This window comes from Hyperolius riggenbachi, chromosome 4 (genome assembly GCF_040937935.1).
Source record: "Hyperolius riggenbachi isolate aHypRig1 chromosome 4, aHypRig1.pri, whole genome shotgun sequence".
In the NCBI taxonomy this organism is placed as follows: Eukaryota; Metazoa; Chordata; class Amphibia; order Anura; family Hyperoliidae; genus Hyperolius; species Hyperolius riggenbachi.
In genome coordinates, this window is record NC_090649.1 from 162,768,689 (window position 1) to 162,796,398 (window position 27,710).

The 27,710-nt window shown below is 41.4% G+C and overlaps 1 protein-coding gene across 1 annotated transcript in view; it reads left to right on the top strand.

Moving 5' to 3' along the window:
* Positions 1–27,710, top strand: part of ARHGEF26 (Rho guanine nucleotide exchange factor 26) — a 189,653-nt gene that overhangs the window by 21,824 nt on the left and 140,119 nt on the right. The window contains exon 4 of the mRNA XM_068280907.1: positions 7,313–7,452. Within this exon, the coding sequence (XP_068137008.1) occupies positions 7,313–7,452 (140 nt within the window). The remainder of the gene's footprint in view (positions 1–7,312; positions 7,453–27,710) is intronic.

Sequence of the window (27,710 nt, forward strand, 5' to 3'; positions counted from 1 at the left end):
ATGCTATAGTAAATTCTGCAAATTTGCATATTAATATATTGCATATCATAAAGCATACCATATGAAATAAATAGCTTCGTGGAGATGGCATAAAAGAGTTGGGTGTGCAAGTAGACAATAGGGGGTAGAGGCTATGGTGCTCGTGATAGTAATGGGCTATGGGGTGTTATTTTACACAGATTTGCAATGAGTGGTATTGGTAATGGAAAAGGGTATATGTCAGCAAGAGTAATGGGTAATAGAGCATTGAGAAGAGAACAGGGGGCCAGAAATACAGGGTAAAGTGTGCAAATAAAATAACATAAAGAACTCACCAGAATTTCAGCAATAGCAGGTGTAGCGCCTCAGTGAAGTGGTGAGGACGCTCAGCTCCTTATATATACAGGTTCTTGCTAAAAGGGCCAATTAGATGTATGGGAGGTATTTGGTGGGCGGGGTTAGGGTGAGTGTGCGAGCAGCCAATGGGCTCTCGCCACCTGTGTTCAGTGAATTGGGTTTTTGGGAAGGGTGGGTGGGGTTAGGGCGGGCTTGTGAGTAGCCAATGGGCTCTCGCCACCTGTGTTCGGTGTATTGGGTAGTTGGGGGGCGGATACAGGTATCATGGTTACCAAATGTGCAGCTGAATAGTGTACTAGCTGAATAGAGTACTGGCCAAGGGCACCGCCTTTGACACGGGAGACCAGGGCCCAAATCCCGGCCGGGGCATTATCTATTCATTGGTGTTTGGATGCTGTAAATGGGCAAAAGAATAAATTAAGTAAAAAAGAATATGCAAAGGTCTTTTTCAAGATTTAAATAAATATAATGATTCGATCCAGTGGGAATAAAATTAGTATATTTGACAGAGGGATTGATGTGTAAAAGTATTTAGCTGCCATCTAGTGGACCAAAAAGTTATGACCCGGTCCTAAGACACAAGCATCAATAGACATGTAAGAGCAACATAAAAATTAATAGAATAAATAGACATGTAAAAGCACCATAAAAATTAATAGAAACATAAATATAATATAAAAAATAACCAAATATGGATCAACTTAGTAGTCCTGGCGGTTTCCATTGATCGTAATCATGCTGCATGCAGCATTTTCCTGGTGATTGTGTTGTGATTCTGGTTCACTGGAATGGGAATCGCAAACCGCAATCATGGAGAAATCATGAAAACTAGCAATGGAAAATCACAGTTTGCAGTTCCAAGTATGAATGGGGCCCCCATATATTTTCATCCTGAACTGACAGTAAAAATGTGACCTGTACAGTCCCTGACTTGTAGAACCCATAAAGAGCTTGTGACCCTGGGCAATTGCCCAGCCTTGGCCCTACTTTCTTATAGTTGAGGTGAAAAATAAGTCCCCACAGTCAAATATGTCGGCAGGAAAGAACTTGGTAGTATATATAGAATCCTACTGCTTATCCATGGACTTGTAATGAATTTACAGAAATAGGTGAGCTGCTGTTGTTGCAATCCAGGGATCAGGCATCTCTTAAAAATCCATGCTTATCCCAGGCATCACCACAGAGCGGGTCACTGATGTAGAATGACCGCACAGTGTGAGACTTCTGCTTTCACTGACTGATTGCTAGTAGTGAAGCCAAAGGATAAGTATAGATCGTAATGAAAAGTCAGGCCACACCGTCATTTCTCATATAACACGCTCATGTATATAAACTGACCTTGTATTTGTGGAGAGTGCACCACCAGTTTGTTACTAAATGAGGCACATGTGGTATCATTTTAACTGTGACGAGTTGTAGAATACATTTTGGTAGGTCTTAAAGCTTGGACACACGTCACATACAAAATAGGTATGGACAAACTCAATCTAACATAAAGTCATATTCAAAATTATAATCAAACTTGGGAAAGTTTTAGCAAAACTACAAGAGACATATGTGGTAACATTTTAACCATGATAAGTAGAACAGAGTTTAGAGAGTTTCAGGGCTGAGGCCCATGTCTTGTGTATTCTTTTTAGTCACAAACTGAATCGAAGGCAATTACATTTTCATATATTCTGTACCAAAATAAAAGACTTGTAAAGTGAAAACAAAGTGGCCAAATATGAAAGAAGAAACATACATTTTTACCTTAGGAACTAGGCTTTTTATATATGTATGCCATAGGAGTACTTTACTATTATTTTTGCAAATAAGGTCTCATAATCATCAATAGTGTACAATGAGAAAGCAAAACACATTGTGCTAGGAACATAATCTAAACATTGTTATAATCAGGAATGGATAAGCAAATACAATTTGTGGGTTTAATTAATAGTTACCACTGTTTATTGTAAAGCTATAATGGATGTAAATGGAGAAATAGTGTTTTTTTTTTCTTTCTATTTTTCCCCTTCTTTTCCCTTTAAAATGCATTGAAAGTAAGGTAATTACTAAACACAATTATCACACTCTAAAAGCTTAATTTGTCCTGAAAAAAATATATATAAATCATTTATGTGTGATTAGTAGTAATAAAGATATTGGTGAATAAATGGGAGTAGTGCTAATATGTGAAAATTGCTTTGGTTCTGAAGTGGTTAAACTAATTTTAAAGCACTTGTATTTGTTTATTTTGGAGTTTGTTTACTCTTTCTATTTAAATGTTTATTTCATAGTGGCAAAAAATACCATTTACAGTTGAGATGCTATTTCCACAGCGGTGTGAAGTAATGCACTCAGCGTACGGTGAGATCATGTCAGACATTCCTTCCCTTCTTTAGTTGTGTTTAGCTGCACACTGTATTCTGGGACAGCGAGGTTTACTATGGGGAGCGGGGCACTGGCCACCCTTCTGTTTCTCTTCAGCGTCTCTATTGGTACATTGTGCTGCTCTGTGCTTGTGAAATCACCTGGCAGAGACTGAGCAATCTCACACACATTCAAAACAATAGCTTGCTATACTTTGCCAGCTTCGACATTCATCTGCCTTAAGTGCTGTTCCAAACCACTTATTACCAACTTAGTACAATAAAACTGTACCTTCCCTGCCGTTTATCTCTGTGGTATCCATGGATAGATTTTATGATGAATGTAATAAAGCATTAAAACCTATCTCCAGCACAGATCTAAAGCCTTGTAGAATAGAATGAGGGCTGTCACCTGGCAGGGATCAGGACTCGACCTCTTGGGCCACAGTTTGGAGCTTAATCTGTACAGACACTTCACTAGCCTGCAGGCTAGTGGCGTATTCAGTTGCTAAGGAGGGAGAAGGCGGGCCAACGGCACGGTGCACAACGGAGCGGCATGGAAGTGAGTAGAGGAGCAGTTCCCTCGGCCTGCACTCGACCAGGATCATTCACCAGGCAGATTGCTCATCACTGACACACCGGAGGAATCGGAGCTGAACACACTAGAGTCTTGGTAGAGGTAGCCCTGACTGGAGCCTTGGCCGAGAACTGTCTGGCTTTTGTACATTATACAGATATCTTTGACTCTATGCAAAAAGTGCTAGCAAGCGCCCAGACAAGGGTGTGGGAGTAGCTGACAGGCAGTGAATTTAGAGTCCAAAGTCAATTGGTTAAGAAGTGGTCACGTGACTACTTTTTCCCATACTTTTGTAGTTGCGTTCACATGCACAACCCTGTCTCCTCTCCTGTTGGGAACAATGGATCCACATATCGTTAGGATTAAATGCTGCAGTACACTTTCTGGATAGAGGGAAGAGAAACAAAAAGAAAGAAAAGATAAGAACAGTTCCTAAATGGCAGTGAAACATAATCAAAGGAAATCATCGTAGGTGAAATCGGAAAGAAAAATTGAAATAAAATAAACAATTATGTATTTATTTAGTTAGCATTCATAACCAGAAGCTGAAAAGAACAGTCTCCATAGCAGTGGCTTCCTACTGTATACAACATTGTTTTCCTATACAGAGGAGACAAACATTCCCCAACCTAAACATTGTGTGGCTCCCACTATGGTGCATTTCAGAGCGCACAAAGTCGGTTGCTAGGACACAACTGACTAACATGCAAACACTGCCATGGCTGCATGGTGTCTTTGTGTTGGATAGCTGCCCAAAGTGTAAAGTACAACATGAACCTGTGTGACATCACTGCTCAGACTAAAGTGCTGCTGCAATCTACAGAACTTTCTTACAAAGGGTTTGCCTGTGATTGACAAGATGAGCTGTTTCCTTTACCGAAGTACTGATTATCTGTAAATGCTAGAGGTTCTGTATTCTGATGCAGCTTATAGGCAGTGTATGTCTTGTGTACTCTGTACTATACACATAATAAAATTACATTACCTATGTACTGTATATCAGTAGAATGTTTCAGAGTTAAAACAGAACTGTACTAAAAATAACATAATGATTAAAATCACTTATTTTGTTTTTACAATATTACTATGTAAATGATCTAGTTAGTGTTTGTCCATTGTAAAATATTTCCTCGCCCTTTTTCACATTCTGAAATGTATTACCAGTGACAACATCTTTAGTGCTGTCAGGAGCAGCTCTGCAGAATGTTTATTTACTTTGTGTTCTGAAGTCTGTAGGAACAACACTTGGTCTCCCAGATTGCTCTGGGAAGAGAATTCTGCATAGCTAAAATCCCTAAGATGTGACATCAGTGGGAGGGTGGAGCTACATACCAGTATATAGCAATGTATAACTACAGGAAGTGTTTCTGATGCTGAAACCAGGATAATGAATGTAGAAGTGGGTTATGAAAAAAGGAAGAGACAATCGAGAGCCCCCAATAGTGTATTACTGATATACAATTGGCATAGGTCGTAGGAAGGATTAGGTTATACTCACAAGTCTGGGTTGCCGGGTTAGGCAACCACTTTTATCGCAGACGAGGAGATTAGACCTGTCCCCGCTCAGGCTAAAAAGTCGCTCTTCTTAGAAAGAAAAAGGGTGTCCACACTCATCCACCAGGTGGATCAAATTGTGCTAAAGCATACAGAGGCACCAGCAGATTAAAAGTAGTACCAAATTAAAATCAGATAAAATGTGGGTGGTAAGGGTGGGCTTACTTACCCAACAATCAACACAACCACTTTGTATGGTATAAGTAACTTTAAATTTAATTAGCAATCCCCCCCAAAAAAAGTTTGCAACGCATTTCACGGGTCCTAAGCCCGCTTCCTTAGGCACAAAACATACAGGTAGGAGCAACAATGTCTTTGTGTATACAGGTGTAGCGCCTCTGCCTGGGTATCCTAAGTAACTACATTCTACTACAGGCAGACCTCTACCTACAAACTACTCATGTTACAATGTTGGAGAGATACAAAGTTGTACTTATGTACAAAATAAACAAATTCAATTTTACAGTATTATATACTAAATTTTTATTGGTCGTTTAAAAAAAATTAAAATGTTTAAAAACAACCCCCAAAAATGTTTAGATTAAATGTCTAAACTCAGAGTTGTCTGAAAGCCAATAATTTATCCACGTTTTACCATGTAAAGCACATGACTCATGACTTTACCAACAACTTCAAGCGACGAACAAACCTCTGGAACGTAACCTATTTGTAAGTAGGGGATCCTTTGTACATGTTACCTTTTTTAAGCTCTTGATGTTGAAGAATGTTCACATAGAAGTTTGTGAGTGGTCCTTCATGAATTGCTTTCAGAGGTTCAAGTTCCTTTCTGCACAACTAAGGCCTGTGCACAAAGCTTAATAACAGTCACCCAAAATAGTCATTAAGTGATCATTCATGCCAGATCACTTAACAACTTTAAGGGATGCAGTAATGGGTGCTTTTACCTTTAAAGAGAATCTGTATTGTTAAAATCGCACAAAAGTAAACATACCAGTGCGTTAGGGGACATCTCCTATTACCCTCTGTTACAATTTCGCCGCTCCCCGCCGCATTAAAAGTGGTTAAAAACTGTTTTAAAAAGTTTGTTTATAAACAAACAAAATGGCCACCAAAACAGGAAGTAGGTTGATGTACAGCATGTCCACACATAGAAAATACATCCATACACAAGCAGGCTGTATACACCATTCCTTTTGTATCTCAAGAGATCATTGTGTGTTTCTTTCCCCCTTCTGCTCTCATGCACTGAAGTTTCAGGCTGCTCTTTTCTTCTTGCAAACAGCTTTGCCCTTGTCTGTAATCCTCAGTATGTGAAAGCCCAGCCAGCTCAGAGGACGATTTATCCAGCTTGTAAAAGATAAGAGAGAAGAGAGAATCTGCCATAATCTAAATAACACACAGGCAGTGTGCAGAGAGGGGCCTGGAGGGGGGAGATTCATCACAAAACCACAACACTGAAGAACTTGGCAGCCTTCCAGACACAGGCCGACAAGTCTGACAGGGGAAAGATACATTGATTTATTACAGAGACTGTTATAGTAGAAAGTGCTGCAGTAAGCCAAAACACATTAGAATAGCTTTTGGAACTTGTAGGATGATAAAAAACAGGATGCAATTTTTGTTACGGAGTCTCTTTAAATCATTGGAAATATTTACATGTTTATGGTGATTATTAATCTACATAAGTGACTGAGGTGTTCTGCAACTGTAGGCCAAATGTAATCCGATAATAATCCTAACATTTGTATAGCGCTTTTCTCCTGTCGGACTCAAAGCGCTCAAGCAGCCAACTGGGACGAGCTCAAGGGGCCTGTCTGCAGTGTTAGGAAGTCTTGCCCAAACATTCCTTACTGAATAGGTACTGACCCTAGCCAGGATTCGAGCCTCGGTCTCCCATGTCAAAGGCAGATCCCTTAACCAGTGTACTATCCAGCCACTGTGTATCCATGTCAACACAATTCAGGTTTGTTGGATTTTTTTAACTTGAAAGTTTAGTTAAACAGATTTAGATAAGTTTGGTTGACTGCATATAACTGAACAGGCTTAGCTGGGAAAGTAAACTATATTTGGATGTTCCAATAGCTCTTGCTTGTAAAGTTTACAGTGCTTGCCTTTTCCTGTTCTAGATCAGTTGTCAGAGTAGCGTCTCATGTCTCTAGGCCAGTAACAGTACTACTACTACTGTGTTTCATTGCATGCTTAGAGTTAAGGAACAGCAACTATTTTTAACCATAATCCTCTTCCTTTATCCATTTCCTTCGGTATACCATACATCTGTGTATTTATAATGCAAAGCCCCTGTGAATATTTCACTATGGACAAACATATGCTTATTGTGCTATTTTTAGCTTGACATTGGCCCTCTATAGTTTCCATGATGGTTGCATTGCTTTTAATATGCTTAAATATGTAAAACACATGGTGGGGATCAAACGGGTTTTCCCATCTTCCTCCCTGTACTGATTGGGTGATTGGTATGAGTTCATAAGTCTCCTGAGTCGTTTTACTAAAATGAGTTCTATCATGTTTTCAGAGAATGCGGTTTTATACCAGAACTACAAAGAGAAAGCTCTGGATAATGACTCCGATGAGGATCCTGAATCTAAAGAGCCCAAAGATCGGATCATTGTAGAATATAAACCTCTGAGGTCAACATGGAGTCAACTGTCAGTGGTATGTAACAGTCATATAAACCATGTAGCAGGCTGTCCGCTTATGAATAAGATGTGCTTGGGATCCGAAGAGACATCTTATTTTCATGCAGTTTATTTTGTCTTAAATGTTCTTTTTCCATCACAAAGTGAACTATTCTCAATTATTTACAAAAAAAATTTGTGGTGGATCATTCTGTTCTGAATGCATGACTTCTGATTTTTGTAATGCTCATCTTTATGTTCTTGTTTTCATGTTTTGTAGACTGCATACCACCATATTTGCTAACGAGCTCAAATTCTGGGTTTTAAAAGGCCAGTTAATCGTAATGCTTGCGCATTACTAAAAGGAGTTGTGTCTGGTCTTTGGCGTTACGTGGCAGAACTTGTAGTTATTTGATATCTGGTTGTTCGATGGTGCTAAGATTGGTGAAGATGTCCGTAGAGATGAGATGAGTCTCTGGATTTTGTTTGGCCATAGTGGCCAACTACTTGTCTGTGTGTGTACCTTATAGATGCTGCAGTCTCTATGCTTAGCTCCTGGCCCTGCCTTCATAGTATTAATAGAAGGCATCTGTTCTGTTCCTATGCGCGTGCGAGGGAAGGGGAGGTTAGTGGGTCAGTAATTGATGGAAAATATCACCGATGAGTACACAAGACAGCAATAAAAATAAAGGTGGCCACGCACGATACAGTAAAATGATCCGATTTTACAGCAATTCGATAAAAACGATCGGATCTCCCGAAAAAATCGAAAGCTTTTTTTTCATTCGACTGAAAAATCGGATCGGATTTCCCGCTTTCTTCGATTTTTATCGATCCGGAATGCCAGATATTTTTCTTCAATCTTTCTAAAGATTGTAGGGTGTGTGTTAGATTGACAATTTATTAATATACACACCCTAGCAATTTTGTCAGAGTTTCCAATCATTTTTATCATAATTGGGGGAAAATTTACATAGGTGTGTGTGGTACATTGATCATATTTTTGAAATGTTACAATCAGTCAGAAAAATTGATTGCAATTCTTAAATTGAACAGATATTTAAAAAATTGTATGGTGTGTGGCCACCTTAAAGAGACACTGAAGCGGAAAAAAAATGATGATATTATGATTTGAATGTGTAGTACAGCTAAGAAATAAAACATTAAGATCAGATATATCAGTCTAATTGTTTCCAGTACAGGAAGAGTTAAGAAACTCTAGTTGTTATCTCTATGCAAAAAAGTGATTAATCTTGAAAGTCGTGGAGAGGGCTGTTATCTGACTTTTATTATCTCAACTGTAAGTGAACTAATTACTTTTCCTCTGCCAGAGGAGAGGTCACTAGTTCACAGACTGCTCTGAAAGAATCATTTTAAATGCTGAGTGTTGTGTAATCTGCACATATTAGAGAATGATGCAATGTTAAAAAAAAACACTGTATACCTGAAAATAAAAATATGAGGATATTTTCTTTGCAGCTAATCTTCTAGTAATTATTCATAGTACACAACCAATTCACTATATCATATATTTTTTTTCGCTTCAGTGTCTCTTTAAGTCAGAGGTTCTAACCCTTTGCCCACAGTATCCAGAACTGCTATTCAGATGTTGCCTGGAAATCCCAGAAAAAAGTGGAATTTCCTCTGGTTGTCAGAGTGGGTGTTTGGCACTCCAGAAATAGGATACAACTCTAGGGCCTCATTCACACTTCGTGCACTTCTTTTCGCTTTTTTTCAGCACATAATGTTAAGGCCTCGTTCACATCTAGCCAACGCCGATGGCTGTGCGATCCGAATGCAGCGCATCCGATCGCACGTCATCTGCGCCGCTGCGCTGCTGATCCCATCCATTGACAGTGATGGGATCAGCTCTGCGGTGCGGGCAAAATCCAGGCAGCAGTACACAAGCGCTTCCCAGCGCACTCTATGCCCTTCTGCCGTTCCTGCATTTCAGCACATCATACGCGCTTCCATATCCACACGGAAGCGCGTATGATGTGAACGAGGCCTCACAGATACATGTTGCTGGAAAAAAAAGCGCACAGAAGCGGACAGAAGCGCATTGGTGTGAATTAAATTTTTATTGCTGCATATAAAACATTACAATGTTTTGAGACAACAATGTGTCTCTTTCCCAAGGACAAAAAATGCCAGGGGAATAAGCTGGATGTGCATCATCGGGTTTCTGCAGCAGACAAGTGGAGAGGTTGTTTCAGGTGTGCACACCTGATTGGTATTTGTCGTACCCGATATCTGGAGTGCCAACCATTCACTCTGTTATTGGTCCCAGCACCCAGGAACCATTGGGCTATACCTTACGGTGTGCATAACTTCTCTCCCCCACCCCACCCCCATTTTTTTATTTGGTTGTGTCCATTGCGGATAGGTAAACTGACACTGGTAGAGCCTTTTCTCAGAGAAAGCACAGCTTAGTGTGTATCTTTTTATAGCTCCAGTATTTTCCAGGTGCCTCACTCTGTTATCTGCAGCTGGTCCAAGATTAGAGAGGGTTCTTCCAATCCTGGCTGCCTGCAGAAACCAGGGAGTAATTCACTACCCAATGGCCTTTCTTTTTTATGGCATTCCACTTGTATTATGTTGGATGGACATTTACAGTCTCCGAGTGATGCAAGTGAGTTTTAATAATGTCACTGTAAAAACGATAAGGCATTGTTCTTGCAAATCTTTTGTAAGAGGTAACAAGGTCCTATGTAATACTTGGTCTGCATGGATATATGATACTCTCCCCTATTCCTAAAAGGAATACAAAGGCTACAGCCAGTCAGTCATCTTTCCTGTTTCACTGACTGTCCGGAGCACACAGTGTCTAAACAGTGAGCCTATGCGATCACTGTATAATTTAGTAATAAGTCCCCAAGGTTCTCTTGTCAGAGAAGCTCTATCAACTTATAGGGTAAGGGAAAACCAGGAGCTAAATGGTACTCAGTATAGTTTAGGTCAATCAATTTGTGACAGAATTGTGGGTAAGAATACTCACAAAATTGGGTTGCAAACTCTTGCAACCACTGAATGCGCCTACATCAGATTTGTCCAGAGTCTGGCCTAAGTCCTAAATGTGGCCCACTAAGCCTTTTCCGGTGACCTCCAAAGTTCCTGTGTGATTTTCATTGCATGCCGTTCGCGGGTCATTGCTGTAGTGCTGTATGCACCAATGTTTGGAGCCAACCTGTGTCATCGCTCTGAATTTCCGTCTGCTCTCCTGCAGTCCCACAGGAATTAGTATAAAACTACAAAGTAATGGCCGCCGATGTGTATACTCAGTATACACTGGAACATGTCCGACATTTTTTGTAGTCCTATAGTGATTACTATGGGACAACGGAAAATGGCTGCAGAAGCCCTGGTGGACGGGGAGGAAAAACAGATACATAGGCCTGGACTTGAGTGAAGGGTAGCCGCTTATGCCAACAGTAGCCACTATGTCAGCAGCAGCAACCCCTACTCATTAGCAGCCGCCACTGCACTGAAGGGGACATGTTGACAGCACACATAGAATATGTTTTATTTCCCGTATAAATATTTTATTTGACAAAACTATGATAGACATACTTTATCTAGGGCAGGGATGTCAACCCGGGCCTTCGAGGGCTGAGGTCCTCACACATTTTTGACACGGCTCAAATTAAAATTGATAGGTCTGAATCAGGAAAGGTGTGGTCCATCAGGTAGAACACATTCCTCTCTTTCTCAGTCCATCCTAAACACTGGCATGGATCTGGCCCTCCAGGCCTGGAGTTCGACACCTGTGACCTAGGGACAATCAGAAAAAAATTGTGTTTAATTTTGCTAGTTCCGCCCCTTAGCTATCTCAAGACATGTGATATGGCCCTTGGTCTAAAATGTTTGGCCACCACTGGCCTACGGGGAACTTAGAAGAGCCCACAATCCACACAGTCTTCTGCAAAAACACTTTGTCTTTGTAGTTGACCTGAGGAAACAGGCAGATATCTGTGAAACGCTTTGTCATTTGTACATTCTGCTGCAATAAAAATATTTTCCAATTTACTGGTGTTGTACATCTCAAGAGGTAAGATACCTTTTGTTTTACTTATATAGCGTATATCCACTTATTCTGGGCGTCTCCACCCTCCAAATCCATACTATCACTGCTTCTCATCTCCTTCCCGTAAAATGAGCATCCAGTAACAGTGGCTGCTACTAAGTGGCAATGCCTGGGTTCCACTGACAGCAGACAGGAAGGAGTAGTGCTCTGTAAGAACTTCAAGAACAGCCAGAATAGCTGTAAGACAGTCTGTTCAGCTTTGGCATATGACATTAGGAAACGCTGAAAATGCTAGGTAAGGTTTTCTTTTAGTGACTGCTCAGCTCTTTCCCTTTGTTTTGTTTTGATTTGGCTGCTTTGCAAAGGGGTAAAGAAAGCAGAAACTCTGTTATGTAGTGTTAAAGGTAAATTCCTCAACTTATGAGAAAGGCCTGGGACTAACTAGAAAGCACAAAGTGTAATCGCTAGTGATTTGTGATGGTGTTTTACAGATTATTTTGGGAGCAATTTTTTTTCCTGCTCCTATACAATACATTAGAAAGGAAGCGCTCCCAAAATGCTGAATGTCCTGCGATTTCCATTTGCCTAATCGCAATTGCTCTAGTGGAATCTGCCCCATCCATTTACATTGGCAGAGCATTTAGGGAAATCGATAGCGATTGAAAGCGATCCTTAAATGCTCCAAAAAAACAAAAACACTCTTGTGGGTTCCAGCCCAAAAAACACTTTTTACATTGGATTAAGGGCAAATGTTACTTAAGCTTGCTCACATTAATTTATGTCTATATAAAACGCAGATGTTTCTAGAAATTTTTCTAGTAAACAGTGTCTAATGGGTGTATCAAATCCTACTGCCAATCAATCATTTAGTTCAGATATGCAAAAAAAAAGAGTAACAAGGGTCCCTGCTCTGTGCTGTGCCATACAAATAGCATATGAATTACCACTGACTTGAACCAGGGCTAGTTAATCAGCACACACTGGACTTAATTAGCTCATTTTGAATCAGAGTAAATTTTAATTGAAAGCTGGAACTGAAGCTGATCACTAGAAAGTACTGTAGTCGTTGTTCCAAAAAATGTGCATCTGAAAGTTTAAAATGTGATGGTCATTGTAATAGTGGTAAATTGGAAAACCTTTGTGTAGCACCAGTGGACATTTATACCAATTCTTAATGAAAATAGATTATCCCTTCAAATATACTTCTTTTGTTACAAAGCCAAAATGCATTATAGGAATAATGTTCTGATGCCTTCACTTTTCTGTAACTGAATTCCATGCTCCTAGTTGTAGCTTACCCTTTAATTGATTCTTATATGTCACAGAGCGTGGAGAGCATACCTGTTACACTCCTGATCTATATCCGTCAGCCGTGAAAGAGTCTTTTGTTTTCAGTCGGCCTGAGCAGACATCCATTTCCATAGAGGAAAATATTATTATTATCCATTATGAAGTGCCAGATTTAGAACACAGCACTGTATAGTACAGTAATGCACAAATCACTATGCAGGCAGCTATAACCAAGTATGCTTACTGTGTGACATGTGCAAACAATACACAGAAATGACGCTTTTATATATTAGCATGTATGCATTAAAGCTCACTTCACAAATCTTGTTAACAGTAAAATACATTCCCTGCATGTGAAAGTAAAATAGCTGCGGAGACAGGCTACTTTGCTGAAAGTAAAGCAAGATCTTTATTTCCTGTATTTATGTGGTGGATTGGAATGCACCATTCAGACTTGGCCACAAGGCCTCCAGGAGTGATGTGCAATTGTGGTGAAAGCCTGTAATGAGGTGACCTTTAAATGAGCATAGTAATAATAATAGAGGATTTTTGTTTCATTGTTTGTTTTATTGAATAATTTTTCAAAAAGTTCTATAAAATAGGATACCTCAACCATTCTGTAGTGAGCAATCCGACATGCAATAAATATTAGTATTTTATTAGCGTATATACAGTGGTTAGCAAAAGTATTCGGCCCCCTTGAAGCTTTCCACATTTTCTCACATTACTGCTACAAACATGAATCAATGTTATTGGAATTCCACGTAAAAGACCAATACAAAGTGGTGTACACATGAGAAGTGGAACGAAAGTCATACATGATTCCAAACATTTAAAAAAAAAATAACTTCAAAGTGGGGTGTGCGTAATTATTCAGCCCCCCTGAGTCAATACTTTGTAGAACCACCTTTTGCTGCAGTTACAGCTGCCAGTCTTTTAGGGTATGTCTCTACCAGCTTTGCACATCTAGAGACTGACATCCTTGCCCATTCTTCTTTGCAAAACAGCTCCAGCTCAGTCAGATTAGATGGACAGCGTTTGTGAACAGCAGCTTTCAGATCTTGCCACAAATTTTCGATTGGATTTAGATCTGGACTTTGACTGGTCCATTCTAACACATGGATATGTTTTGTTTTAAACCATTCCATTGTTGCCCTGGCTTTATGTTTAGGGTCGTTGTCCTGCTGGAAGGTGAACCTCCGCCCCAGTCTCAAGTCTTCTGCAAACTCCAAAAGGGTTTCTTCCAAGATTGCCCTGTATTTTGCTCCATCCATCTTCCCATCAACTCTGACCAGCTTCCCTGTCCCTGCTGAAGAGAAGCACCCCCAGAGCATGATGCTGCCACCACCATATTTGACAGTGGGGATAGTGTGTTCAGAGTGATGTGCAGTATTAGTTTTCCACCACACATAGCGTTTTGCATTTTGGCCAAAAAGTTCCATTTTGGTCTCATCTGACCAGAGCACCTTCTTCCACATGTTTGCTGTGTCCCCCACATGGCTTGTGACAAACTGCAAACGGGACTTCTTATGCTTTTCTGTTAACAATGGTTTTCTTCTTGCCACTCTTCCATAAAGGCCAACTTTGTACAGTGCATGACTAGTAGTTGTCCTATGGACAGAGTCTCCCACCTGAGCTGTAGATCTCTGCAGCTCGTCCAGAGTCACCATGGGCCTCTTGACTGCATTTCTTGTTCGGCCTGTGAGTTTTTAGGTGGACGACGGACGACCTTGTCTTGGTATGTTTACAGTTGTGCCATACTCCTTCCATTTCTGAATGATCGCTTGAACAGTGCTCCGTGGCATGTTCAAGGCTTTGGAAATCTTTTTGTAGCCTAAGCCTGCTTTAAATTTCTCAATAACTTTATCCCTGACCTGTCTGGTGTGTTCTTTGGACTTCATGGTGTTGTTGCTCCCAATATTCTCTTAGACAACCTCTGAGGCCCTCACAGAGCAGCTGTATTTGTACTGACATTAGATTACACACAGGTGCACTCTATTTAGTCATTAGCACTCATCAGGCAATGTCTATGGGAAACTGACTGCACTCAGACCAAAGGGGGCTGAATAATTACGCATACCCCACTTTGCAGTTATTTATTTGTAAAAAAAATGTTTGGAATCCCACCACTTTGTATTGGTCTTTCACGTGGAATTCCAATAAATTCCAATAAAATAGATTCATGTTTGTGGCAGTAATATGGCAAAATGTGGAAAACTTCAAGGGGGCCGAATACTTTTGCAAACCACTGTAAAACAGATAAAATAATGGAAAAGTGGTATGCATAACAGTTTAGTGGTATGCATAATAGAGATTAATTACAACAAAATTTAGCATGTTCCTGTATTCTACAAGTACATAGATGTAATGCTAGGTACACACAATACAATTTTCTGACAGATTTACCTGCCAGATCGATTTTTTTCCAACATGTCCGATCTGAATTTAGATCGATTTGCTCATCAATTTTCCATCAAACTGAAATCGGTCAAACTTCAGATTGGATATGTTGGAAAAAATTTATCTGGCAGGTAAATTTCATTGTGTGTACCAGGCATAAATCTGTGCATAGCCGGACAAGTTTCGTGGACAGCATTTACTTCCTCAGCGGCAGGCAAGATGATGGTGTTAGTTTCTTAAGTATTTTGGTAAAAAAATTAATACATTATCACTGTTCAGATCAGTTCCTGAGCAGAAAGGGATTAAAATAGGGAACCACTTGTACACAAAGGGGCAAAACCGTTATACAGTACATCTACTGATAAGCAGTATGAATACTTTTCCCAAGGGGTTAATAGTGACTGAAGTGTAACCTGGCTAATGCCCTGCATTTCCCAACAGGAATCACAGCATTATTTATACTGTATAGTGCTGATGACTTCTGCAGAATAGTCACTGACATCTGTCTAATGGTGGCCATACATGGTACAATTTTTCAATTAGGTAATTTAGTTCGATTATTCCGTTAGATCAATTATAAAAAAATTTCCAGCATGTCTGATAATTTTTCTCGAAAAAACGGGATGATCGTTCGAATTTCTTGATCGAATTTTTTTTTTTCAACTTTCATTCAATTCGATCATTTAGATCGAAAAAACGGGAAAATCAAACGTTTCTATTGTACCGTGTATGGCCACCATTATGGTGCCCATACATGGTACAATTTTTTTCATCCAATCTTACCATTTCTATGTAAAATAAGGGAAGTGCCTACATTATCCTTTCAGTATATTCACTTAATTTACCCTTATACTAAATAGAAATGGTAAGATTGGATGAAAAAAATTGTACTATGTATGGGCACCATTAGTCTCTTAAAAGTCATAACCTACAATTCCTACCACATTCTAGGCCCAGTTTTCTAAAGAACATGTTTAGTTAGAAATGTGTTCTTGGATTGTGGAAGGTAACAAATGCACCTGAAGTAGAAGTATGTAAAACAGGGTTTACATACAAACCTCATACAGACAGCTGATAGCGCTCTTGGTGGCACTTGAACTAAGGACAAGGATCCCAGACCTGCAAGGTAAATAGTGCCACTGCTAACAAGTAAGACTATGGATGCTAAGCTTATGTCAGTGAAGTGAACATTAAATATTAGGTTGTGTTTACAAGTAAAACTGAAATTTGTTGAATATCTCTGGGAGTTCAGATTGCCTTTTCATATATGATTAGTTTCTATTAGCCGGAATTGTGAGAGGTTTATTTTAAAGGAGCATATTTTCACTTGTGTATCACTTCCAGCAATAACATAATGAACTGGTCCCCATCTAGTTAGGGGAGGCAGGAAGGATAGGTAGTGGAAAATTATTCTTGTAATTTGATTTTAAATGAAATGTTCTATTCAGTCTCGCTATCAGATTACTATAAATTGTTGTAATCACTGCTTTTTATTTAAGGTGTACCCGACTTGTCATGTGACATGAGATAAACATGTGTATGTACAGTGCAAAACATTTTGATAACCAGGCTGTTTTTCTTTTTTTTATTTTGCTGCCTGAAAGAGTTAATTTTCAGGCATGCAAGTGACAGCTTCTGTGGTGTTAGTACATTCTGGGAATATAGTAAACATCACTGAAAAGCAAATTATAGTCATAAATATTTCCTGACAGAATACAACTCCTAAAGGGCAGGGGAAAGATAGAAAAAGGTCAATCATGTATTTTAACTGGGGCATTTAATATGCTACCATTGATCGGAGAGAATAAAATATTCAATCTACTTTATAAATGTTTAAATATAAAATAAGCAATTTTTAGGAGTAGGAGAATAAATACAATTATTTCATCAGTTTATTTTCACCTCGGGTTCACTTTGTTTTTTTTTCTTATTAAATTTCAAATGTATGTAATAATTTAAATAAAGACCTGAGAATAGTTGATCTGTTGGGTTGTAGTAACCCTAAAATAAATAGTATGATTGAAAATTGTGCTTATAGGGGATGTTGGTGGAAAATCCAAGTAGAAAGTTATCTAAAAAAGAAAGAGAGGGAATATGGGGAAATCAGGACTAACCTGAATATCCTAGAAAAAAATATACTTACCTTTTTAAGACCAAAAAAGCTGCTGTCACTGTATTATGGGTTCCTTAATCAATTGAATTGCACAGCAAAGTTGCCCTTTTGTGCCAAATGGGAAGTAGAGTGGGGACCAGAATTAGAAAAACAATGGGATGATATCTGGAAAGCACTAGCCAAGATAGAAGCTACTAGATTAGCTCTGACCCAGTATAAGATACTAACGCGTTGGTATCTCACGCCGGTAAGGTTTAAAAACATATCAAAAAACTCCGAGCTGTGCTGGCGATGTGGAAAGGAGCGGGGAGATGATATACATGTATGGCGGAAATGCCCTATGTTGAGGAGTTTATGGGAAGGTATAATAAATTTCGGGAGTATTGGTGGGAAAGATCTCATATTAACGGATGAAACAATAATATTTGGGATCTGTGACCCCTTAGATAATAAGGAGATGAAACTAATTAAAGGAGTAGGGACGATAGTTGCAAAGGCCTTGATTCTAGAAAGCTGGAGAGGAAATGGAGTCCCACATTTTGAAGACTGGTTGCATCAGATGAATAAGCTGTTTGATACAGCAGATGATTTAACTGAGGAAGATAATGGAAAGGGGAGAGGGAGTGAACAAAAACAAATTTGGAAAAATTTACTAACTCAAAATCTATAAAATTTGACATATACGAAAAATAATTTATGACCGTCCCCTCCCCCTTTACTGTTAAGGACCAGACCGGGATATTTTAACTCAATAGTACGTCCTTGTCTCTCATGACCATATGGTATGAATGTTATTAGTATGAAAGCATACATGTATGTATGTATGTACGTATGTCGGTATGTAAGTCACTATGTATGAATCTTATGGGAGATGAGGTGTGAGGGTCTTATGACCATGGGGTATGAATGCATGTACGTAGATATGTATGATCAATTTGGGGGAGGTTGGGAAGTTAGGTTGGAGTAGCGTATATATATTTGTGATGTTATTGATTTTGACTTTTTTTTTCTATGAATAGAAAAAAAAAATAAAAAAAAAAATATACAATCAAACAATGATGCAAAATTGACCCAGTAAAAGGAGTATTACTGTGAAGTTAATCTACCAACTGGGTAAATAACACAAATGGTGTGCGCTGAGTTTGAAAAAAAAAAAAAAATTCAAATGTATGGAGTGAATAAAAGCAGTTTTAAAAAACTGTTACTTCTTGAGGAGTTGTGCCTGTTCCTTGATCAGAACATTTTTCCCATAGTTATCTGAGGAGAAGGGGGAATAGTTTCATGTCACCCACCCTTTGTCCCCGTGTACACACAAAGTGAGTCTGTGGATGGTGAGGAAGGGAGGGTCCAGCCTCATGCTGAGGGGAGCACACAGAGACCTTGGGAAGTTTTGTAGTAGCAGAGAAGAGCTAGTGTCTGATGTTCAGTGTGTGTAATGGTTTTTGTTCACAGTTAATTGAAATGCTGAGTCCATTGGCTGAAGCCTGTGTTTTAGTTGAGCGGGAGCCAGGCTTTTCATTTTGTGTGCCTGACTCGTGAGGCAACAGAACTGCAGCTCTTAGCTGAATGAAGCAGTTTAGATGTGCTGCGCATGCCTGCTGTAATTCTGTCCCCACTGTGAACCTCTGTAATGCCAAAGACTCGGCAATTGTCAGTGTGCGTTTAACTACTTCTTTATTCTTCACAGAAAGGAGTGCATACACATCAGAAAACTCTTCTCATGATTAATATTACAACTTTTTGAGAGGAGAAAACATAGTGCTGAAATGGTTGGTCTATAGATATAATCCACCCCTACTTCAGTCATATAATACATTGCAATAACATCTGTAAAGCACATCTCCCATAGGACTCAAAGCACAAAGATTTGTCTCAGATCAATACAGGGTTGCAGGCTGGACTGTGTTACAGAGGTGTTTGTAAATGCCACGCTAAACAGGTGGCTTTTTAGTTTGGACTTCAATGCTTCCAGGGATGGAGATACCATGATTGAGTGTAGCAGGGAAGTTCCAAAGTGCAAGGACAGCATGACAGAAGGCTCCGTCTCCAAAGGTTTTGAGGTGGACTCTGGGGTAACCAAGTTATTAGATTCCTTTGATCTAAGATTGTGTGTGTGTGTGTGTGGGGGGGGGGGGGGTGATGCGGTTGTAACAAGTTCTTCGGGTATCCAGGGCCCAGATTGTGCAAGGATTTAAATGTCAATAATTTATATCGATCTTTCCATTTTATGGGTAGCCAGTGGAGTGAGCGATTGTTTGGTGTTATGTGGCAATGGCAGGGTTGGCTTGTTAACAGACTTGCAGTGACATTCTGTAGTCATCGCTGGCTTCATTTTTGCAATGTTCCTTAGGTGAAAGAAGGAATGTTTTACAGCAGCTGAGATTTTATTCCTGAATCTTAGTTTCCCATCAGGACTAGAGCTGCTTTGGTGTCGAGAGCTGACCTCTGATAACAACAACCTCAGTTTTGTCAGCATTTACCCAGAGGTGTAGCTGTGGAGCTTGGGGACCCGGTGCAAGGTTTACATGGGGCCCAAAGCACTCTACTGATTTGGAGACCCGAAACCTACCAAGGACAGCTGCAGTGTCAGAGATTTGTAAGTAGAGTAAGGAAACAGTTTAAGGATTATCTCTATTTGACGCACATATATAGTACCAGCATGGCACCAATGAAAAGCTAATAAGATGAATGAAGGAGGGCTCCTAGTGGTCCCTTCTGGTCCAGGGGCCTAGGTGCAGACACAATCCCTGCACCCCTTATTGCAATGCCACTGCATTTAGTTTTAGTCGTTCATCCACTTCTGAAGCTCCGCTAAGCATGCGTTTATTTGTGGAGTAGGGTCTGTCACGCCATGTTTGAATGATAAATCTAGCTGGGTGTCATCAGCAATAGCATTGATATGTCCGCGGCTGCGCTCCCGACATCCCCCCCCCCCTGGCTCGCTCACAGGACAATCTGCGCAGGCATTGGCTATAGAGGAGCCCTTACTGCGCATGCGAGAAAAGAACTGCATCTGCTTCTGCCCACCTGTTAGGTCAGGCCTGTTACGAAGCATTTTACAAACAATCCGACGAGTACGGAAGGAAACAGAGGGCGCAGTCTTCCGCTGCTGGACAAGTTGGATACGTGGAGGCAATTGTTTTTAGTCTGTTTGCCCGCCTCATGCATCCTTATTAACCCCCCAACCACTGCATCACGCACAGGACCACCTAACACAAATTGGTGTCAAGTCCTTGGGCGCGGTTTTGCAGGAGATTGCGTATGCCGATGCGCGGTCATTTCTGCATGAATGACGGAGCTCCACTCCGTCATCAGTCTCCCAGCAGCGATTTCCGCTAGGAGACTGTTAGATGGCAGTCTAAGCTCTGTTTGTGGGCAGAAAAAGGGGGGGGGGGGGGTCACTTGTGCGCTGAGTTGTAAAGCCCTGCATCGAGGCCTTTAAGCTACAGTGGCCTAATTACTGAAACATAGCCTGGTCACTAGGGGGGTGTAAGCCCACAGTCCTCAAGTGGTTAAGGTCAATGGGAATTGTTTTGTTTTTTTAAAAAGCCAAATACTTACCTAAGGAGAGTGAAGGCTTTGGGTCCTATAAAGCCTTCCCTCTCTTCTCCCGGTCCCCTCGTAGCAGCAGCTCCTCCATTAGAATCCCCTGCCGTGGGGGACTTTGAAGTCTTCGGGAGCCTAGTCCTCCTGAAGACAGGCGGCTTCATACTGTGCATGAGCGAGTGTGTGAGAGAGGGCACTCGCGTGCTTAGAATGGAGCTGCCCGTCTTCAGGAGCACTCGGCTCCCGAAGGCTTCCAAAGCCTACCTTTGGCGGAGTATTAGAGCAGTATTTCACCAAATTGGTTGAATACTGCTACCGGGAGCCAGTGCTGAAATGAGGAACGGGAAGGCTCTATAGGACCCAGAGCCTTCCCTCTCCTTAGGTAAGTATCTGGCTTTTTTCCCATTCCCGATTCCCATTGATTTTAAGTGTATGGCCATGTTTACTCTACTAAGTTGTGAGCACAATAAAGCTAAGCTATGAGTACAACGAACCTATAACATTGTGACTCACCCCTTGACGAAGGCTGAACTAGCAGTCTCTCTCTCTCTCTCTCTCTCTATCTCATGTTTACAACACTAATTGTTAAAATTGGTATGTTTGTTGTTACTGACCACCTGTGTCACTCACGATCCCTTCAGTTTTGCCCTTTCTTTCTTCACAAGAATATCCACTTATAAAAGGCAGTTGTATGGGTAATGATAGTGGTAACTGCAGAACACAGTGTGGAGATGGCTGCCTTGCCGTGTAGAAGGTGGTGTGGCTGACAGACAAAATCTGGAATCTGTTGTCTATCCCAATTCTTTTAGGAAGGGTTCACACGTGCTAAACTTAGCATGTGACTTGTGAATGCGCAAAAATGCGTTTGCCACTGTGGAGAATTGAACTTTGTGGAGAATTGAAAATTTGTGACATTTTGTTTGCGTTTTTGCATGTGCAAACCACCCTGGCCTGGCTTCTGTGCTGTGCTGTTCTGGCTGGTCTGGCTTGCTAGCCTGATCCTGGGCTGACTGGCTGGCCTGATGCCAGGCTGGCTTGCAGTCCCCCCACAGTATTCCCTGATGGCCTAGTGCCCCCCTCCCCCCAGCCAGCATAGTAATTCCTGGTCATCTAATGGTCTACCCCCCATAACTTTCCCTGATTGTTAAGTGGCCTCTCCAATCCTCAATAGTATTACCTGGCCTTCTAGTGCCCCCCCCCAACCCTTACTAGTATCCCCTGGGTGTCTAGTGGACCCCCATGGCCCCTCCCCAATAGCACTGGGGACATCCGGGACACCCCAGAATAGATCTGCGGCCTGTGCCATGGATCTTTGGCGCTAGCAACGTGCATGACACACAGGATCTTTGTGTTTGTGTTTCATTTGAAAGCTTTTCAGTTTGTATTGCATTAATATGAAGTATGGGAAATGAGAGATAGAATGAAAGCATCCTTGAAAGTTGATCTCCCCCACATTGCAGTGCTGAGGAAGACTGTGTGGCAGCATTCCTGTATGATGAAAGTCACTTTTGGCCAGCATGCTGATTTTTGTTCTGATTTCTTTTACTGGTGGTCTGTAAGAGGTGACATCAGAACTTAAGTTAGAATAGTGTAATGGTTAATGGCTTTGCCTCTGACAGCGGTGTCCTGGGCTTTAATCTCAGCTCTTCCTGTTCAGTAAGCCTGCACCTATTCAGTAAGGAGTCCTTGGGCTAGTAACACTGCTACTGCCTACTGAGCGCGCCCTAGTGGCTGCTCTGGTGCCAGCCAGGAGAAAAGTGCAATATAAATGTTCTGTATCTTTTCTTGATTGGACGGGAGCAGCAAATGAATATCAGGGCACCCAGGAAACGGCAGACTTTATGGGGATAGACTTACTGGCACACTGTGTGCTACATGCCCTCACACACTGGCCTGAATCCTGCCCACATGACCAGTAACAGCTCTGTCCTGCCCATAGCAGAAGCATGTCCTACCTACAGACACATACCAAGATCTGTATAAGACTAAGCAATATTTACCAGCATGTCTCTGATTGCAAAAGCATTCTTCATTTCTGATTAATGGACAATTACGGTATTTTGATTGGACCATTAGTCAAGCAGGTTGTGTTTACACAGCCTTAGGCCTCTTTTCCATGGATGTTTGAACTGCTCGCTTGTCAAGCAATTCAGAGTCCCATCTAATCTGCCATATTTATTTCTTTTTAAGCAATACCAGTTACTTGGCTATCCTGCTGATCCTCTGCCTCTAATACGTTTAGCTATAGACCCTGAACAAGCATATGCAGATCAGGTGTTTCTGACATTATTGTCAGATTGTTTAGAAGGAAATATGGCAGCTTCCATATTCTTCTTGCTTCAGTTATCCTTTAAGAGGCACTGAGACTGACACCGAACCCCAACTTCCCAGCCATCCTGGCCATCCTGTTGAAATGTGTGCAAAAACATGGAATATAATACAATAGCAAAGTGTCTATTCTCTATAATACAGATGTGACGCAGCAGTATGATGCAATCAGCCTTGGACAGCTAAGGTGACCATACAATGCTTTTCTTCTAAAAATGTATTAGAATTTTCCCACATGACCGATAGGTAATTTGAGGTGTTAAGAGTTTCATCCTATAATCTCATGGCCACCTCCCATCATGGTTGCCCTGTAAGATTCAAAGCTAGTGGTTTCAGCTCCATTGTTTTGGGCATTGGTAGTAGACTAGATCAGCTGCTTTGGCCATTCATCGGTAGTTTGGTGCCTGGCAGTATTTTTTATCTCAAGCAGTCTAAGCAGGTAGTCTCTAGGCAAGTTTTCTATTTTACAAATTATTTACAAGGTCAATGGCCCAAATCCTCAGTAGCAGCAATGCATTGTGGGATTGTGCATGTATGACAGCTGTTTCATTGTAAAGTCTTTTTCCAAGTGTCTGCACTTATGTTTATTGTGGATTTCTCATAGTCATTTTGGTCCCTGGTACCAACTGAAGCAGATAAGAGTTTTCTGGAATGTTTCCAACAGACATAGAGCAATTAGCAAAGAATGATCACACTGTTATGCACTGCAATCAAGATGAGCATGTCACTTAATATGAGAATTTACGGGAGAATGTTTTCTTTATGAAAATTATAATTTATTACGTGTTCCCTAACCAGGGGTAGGCCCCTAGCGCTAAAATTTAACTTTTATTAGTCGTATTAAAATACATATGTATCAAACGTACAGCATCAATTAAAACAGTCTACTGTGTTAGTGTTTGACTCTTAGCTTGTGTCATATACACAACATATTTTTGTCGGGTGGATCACCTACAGACAATAAAGATTGTACATCTATGTGCACATGTCTTAAAGAGGGGACAAATATCTCCTCTCTAGACCATATAGCTAGTGCATTAAGTACCAGGGGTGTTTTGCCTGATCTGTGCTGCGTGGGCTCTCCAGCCCGCAGCACAGATCAGTATTATGCCAGGGCGATCAACTTGCCCCCTTTTTTTCCCACTAGGGTGATGTCCTGCTGGGGGGGTCTAATCGCCGCCGGCTTGCTGCGCTTTGCGGGGGGCTCTTCAAAGCCGCCCTCCGCAACGTTTTCGGCGCTCCCTTCCTCTCCGTCCCTCCCTCTCCCTCCATGGGCTGTGCAGGACGGATATCCGTCCTGCGCATTGTAGGATAGGCTTCAGCCTATCATATTCCGGCGATCCCCGGCCAATCAGACGCCGGGGATCGCCGATCTGCCTTACGGCGCTGCTGCGCAGCAGCGCCGTATGATATAAACAGCGGGGATTTCTTCCCCACGTGTTTACATTTTGCCGGCGAGCCGCGATCGGCGGCTCTCCGGCTAATCACGGAGACACCCTCCGTGAACTATCATGGAAAGGCTGTTTCCATGGAAAACCACTTAAGTCCTGCCGACGCCTATCGGCGTTAGGCGGTCGTTAAGTGGTTAGAGTCTGGTGATCAACACCCTCCCACACCTAACACAGGTGTAGCGGACAGTAGGGGATCACACCATGCAAACAGTGTGCAAAATTACAAAAAACTCGACATGTTTCAGCTAAACGCCTTCGTCTGGAGTGAATACATATATACAGTGCAGTGCATTAAACATATACAGTGCCCCCACCCCACATAACTGTCAGCATATATAGCCCCTGTGTTAGCTGTGGGAGGGTGCCGATCACCAGACTCTATTTAATATGCACTAGCTATATGGTCTAGAGAGGAGATATTTGTCCCCTCTTTAAGACATGTGCACATAGATGTACAATCTTTATTGTCTGTAGGTGATCCACCCGACAAAAATATGTTGTGTATATGACACAAGCTAAGAGTCAAACACTAACACAGTAGACTGTTTTAATTGATGCTGTACGTTTGATACATATGTATTTTAATACGACTAATAAAAGTTAAGTTTTAGCGCACTAGGGGCCTACCCCTGGTTAGGGAACACGTAATATATTGTAATTCCCCTGAGTGCTTTATCAAGTATTTGAAAATTGTAAAATCTCAGGCTTTGTTCACATCTAAAATCGCAATTGCTGAGGCCAGCGCTTTGCGATTTTGTGAGTGATTTTTCTTTCCCCCTCCCGTCACTTACCTTCGTGCTATGATTTTTTGTAAAGCGCTTTTCAAAGTGCTTTTGCAGAGCAATTTTGTTTTTTCACTTCCTGACGCAAGTCAGGAAGTGAACTCTGTGACCCTGAAAAGAATAAATACAATGTATTTATTCTTAAAAGCGCGAACGCAGTTGTTGCATAAAATGGAAAGCAGACAAAACACACTGATATGAACTATCCCATAAGGATCATTGCACAAGCGTTGGCGCTCAGAAAAAACGCAAAACGTCCTAGGTGTGAGCAAGTACGGAAAGTTTAAACAAGCCTTATCATTTGCAGTATAAAATAGAAATATGTAAATAACAGTCAGCATTTAAAGAGAAACCGTGACCAAGAATTGAACTTCATCCCAATCAGTAGCTGATACCCCCTTTTACATGAGAAATCTATTCCTTTTCACAAACAGACCATCAGGGGGCGCTGTATGGCTGATATTGTGGTGAAACCCCTTCCACAAGAAACTCTGAGACCATTGTACTCCTGGCAGTTTCCTGTCTGTGAACGTTATTGCATTGTGGGAAATAGCTGCTTACAGCTGTTTCCAACTGCCAAAACAGCAAGCAACAGCTACATTACCTGCCAGCAGTAAAATGTCACCATGTGATAAATGTCAAAATGTAAATCAGGGATTTAAAAGATTTTACAATGGGCAAACACTGACTAAATCATTTATACATAATTATTGTAAAAATGAAGCACTTTTTTATTACATTATTTTCACTGGCGTTCCTCTTTAACTATAAAAACACAAACATTGAAGTGATCTGCAAACTTGGCTCTCCAGCTGTTAAGGAACTAAAAGTCCCACAATGCACTTGCCTTTATGAAACATGACTGTGGCTGTCAGACTCCTGCAATGCATTGTGGGACTTGTAGTTCATTAAAGGAGTCATCAGGGGATTATAATGAAAATAAGTGTTACTTACCCGGGGCTTCGTCCAGCCTCAAGCTCCCAGCATGTCCCTTGCTCCGCGGTGAGCTGTTCGCCTGTGAAGCTTCCCAGTCCCCGGCAATGACGTCAGGCCGACCTGGGGGTCGCCCTGTACTGTGCCTGCGCGAGCGGCGCTGTCAATTAACCGCCACGTGGACCAAAGCATACTGCGCAGGCGCATAACTACTGGAACATGCTGGGAGCTTGGGGCTGGACGAAGCCTAGAGCCAAGTTTGCAGATCACTGGCCTAGTCGTTTTCCAGCCCTAATTGTGGATCTGTATAGGTCCATCTGCCACCAGCTCAGTGTGGTGCATCAACAACAGCACAGTATTGACAGAGTAAGCCCAGAGTCCACTGCTGAGGGTAGATCGGTTTCTTCCTCCTTTTATATCAATGGAAGCATCAATATGCATTGTGTAAGTATGTTTTGGCTCCTTAAATTCACAGGACTTTTACTATGCCTCTGGTCATGCATATTAGCAAGGCAAACCAAACTGATATCTGTTAACTTATGGCTATATTTTTAAGATGTGGGTGGAGAAAATCCAGGTAAATGGTGACAGGGCAGTTTCTAGGCTCAATAACCCGCTCACACACAGAGAGACTTGGGCACACTGTTGCAATGCGGTAGCCTTAGGTAGCCCATAGTAAAGGTAGGCAGAGTCCATACCCCCCCCCCCTCCCTTCCCCCATATCAGTAGCTGAAGGGGTACCACAGTAATACGCAGCCAGTGGTAGCCAACCTAGTATAGGTAGCTAGAGGTTTCCTGCAGCATTAGATAGCCCCCCAGTATTGGTAGCTAGAGTCATCCCCCAGTAGTTTGTAGCCAGGGGGCACCCAATATATATAACCAAATGAGTCCCCCAGTATAGGTACCCAGATGAGCTTTCAGTATTGGGTAGCCAGAGAGGCCAACCCCCCCCCCCCCCCCCCCCCAGTCTAGGTAATCAGAGCAATCCCTGGTATTATGTAACCAGTAAAGACCCCCGTATGTAGTCGAGACCCCCAGTATAGGTAGCCAGAGAGGGCCCCCCTAGTATAGGTAGCCCAATGTGACCCCCCCCCCATATTAGGTATTCAGAGAGGCACATTGTCATGTGCAGAATGCAGCAGGGAGAAGCAGGCTCAGTGTGCACAGCATATTGTAGTGGAAAAGTGACCTCTAGGATCCAGAGACATACTTGAATGATTTTTCTTCAAGGTGTCCTGGTCTCTCCAGCGTCTCTCTTTCCATGATGACAAATCACATAAGTAATCTAGAGACTACACAGGCTACATATCAATATACAGCAATATTTGGCTATAGAAAGTGTTTCTGATGCTTAAACCAGGATATTTTATGTAAAAACAGGATTTCTGAATATTTTACTGAATTCTACTATATGTTGTCACAGTTCCT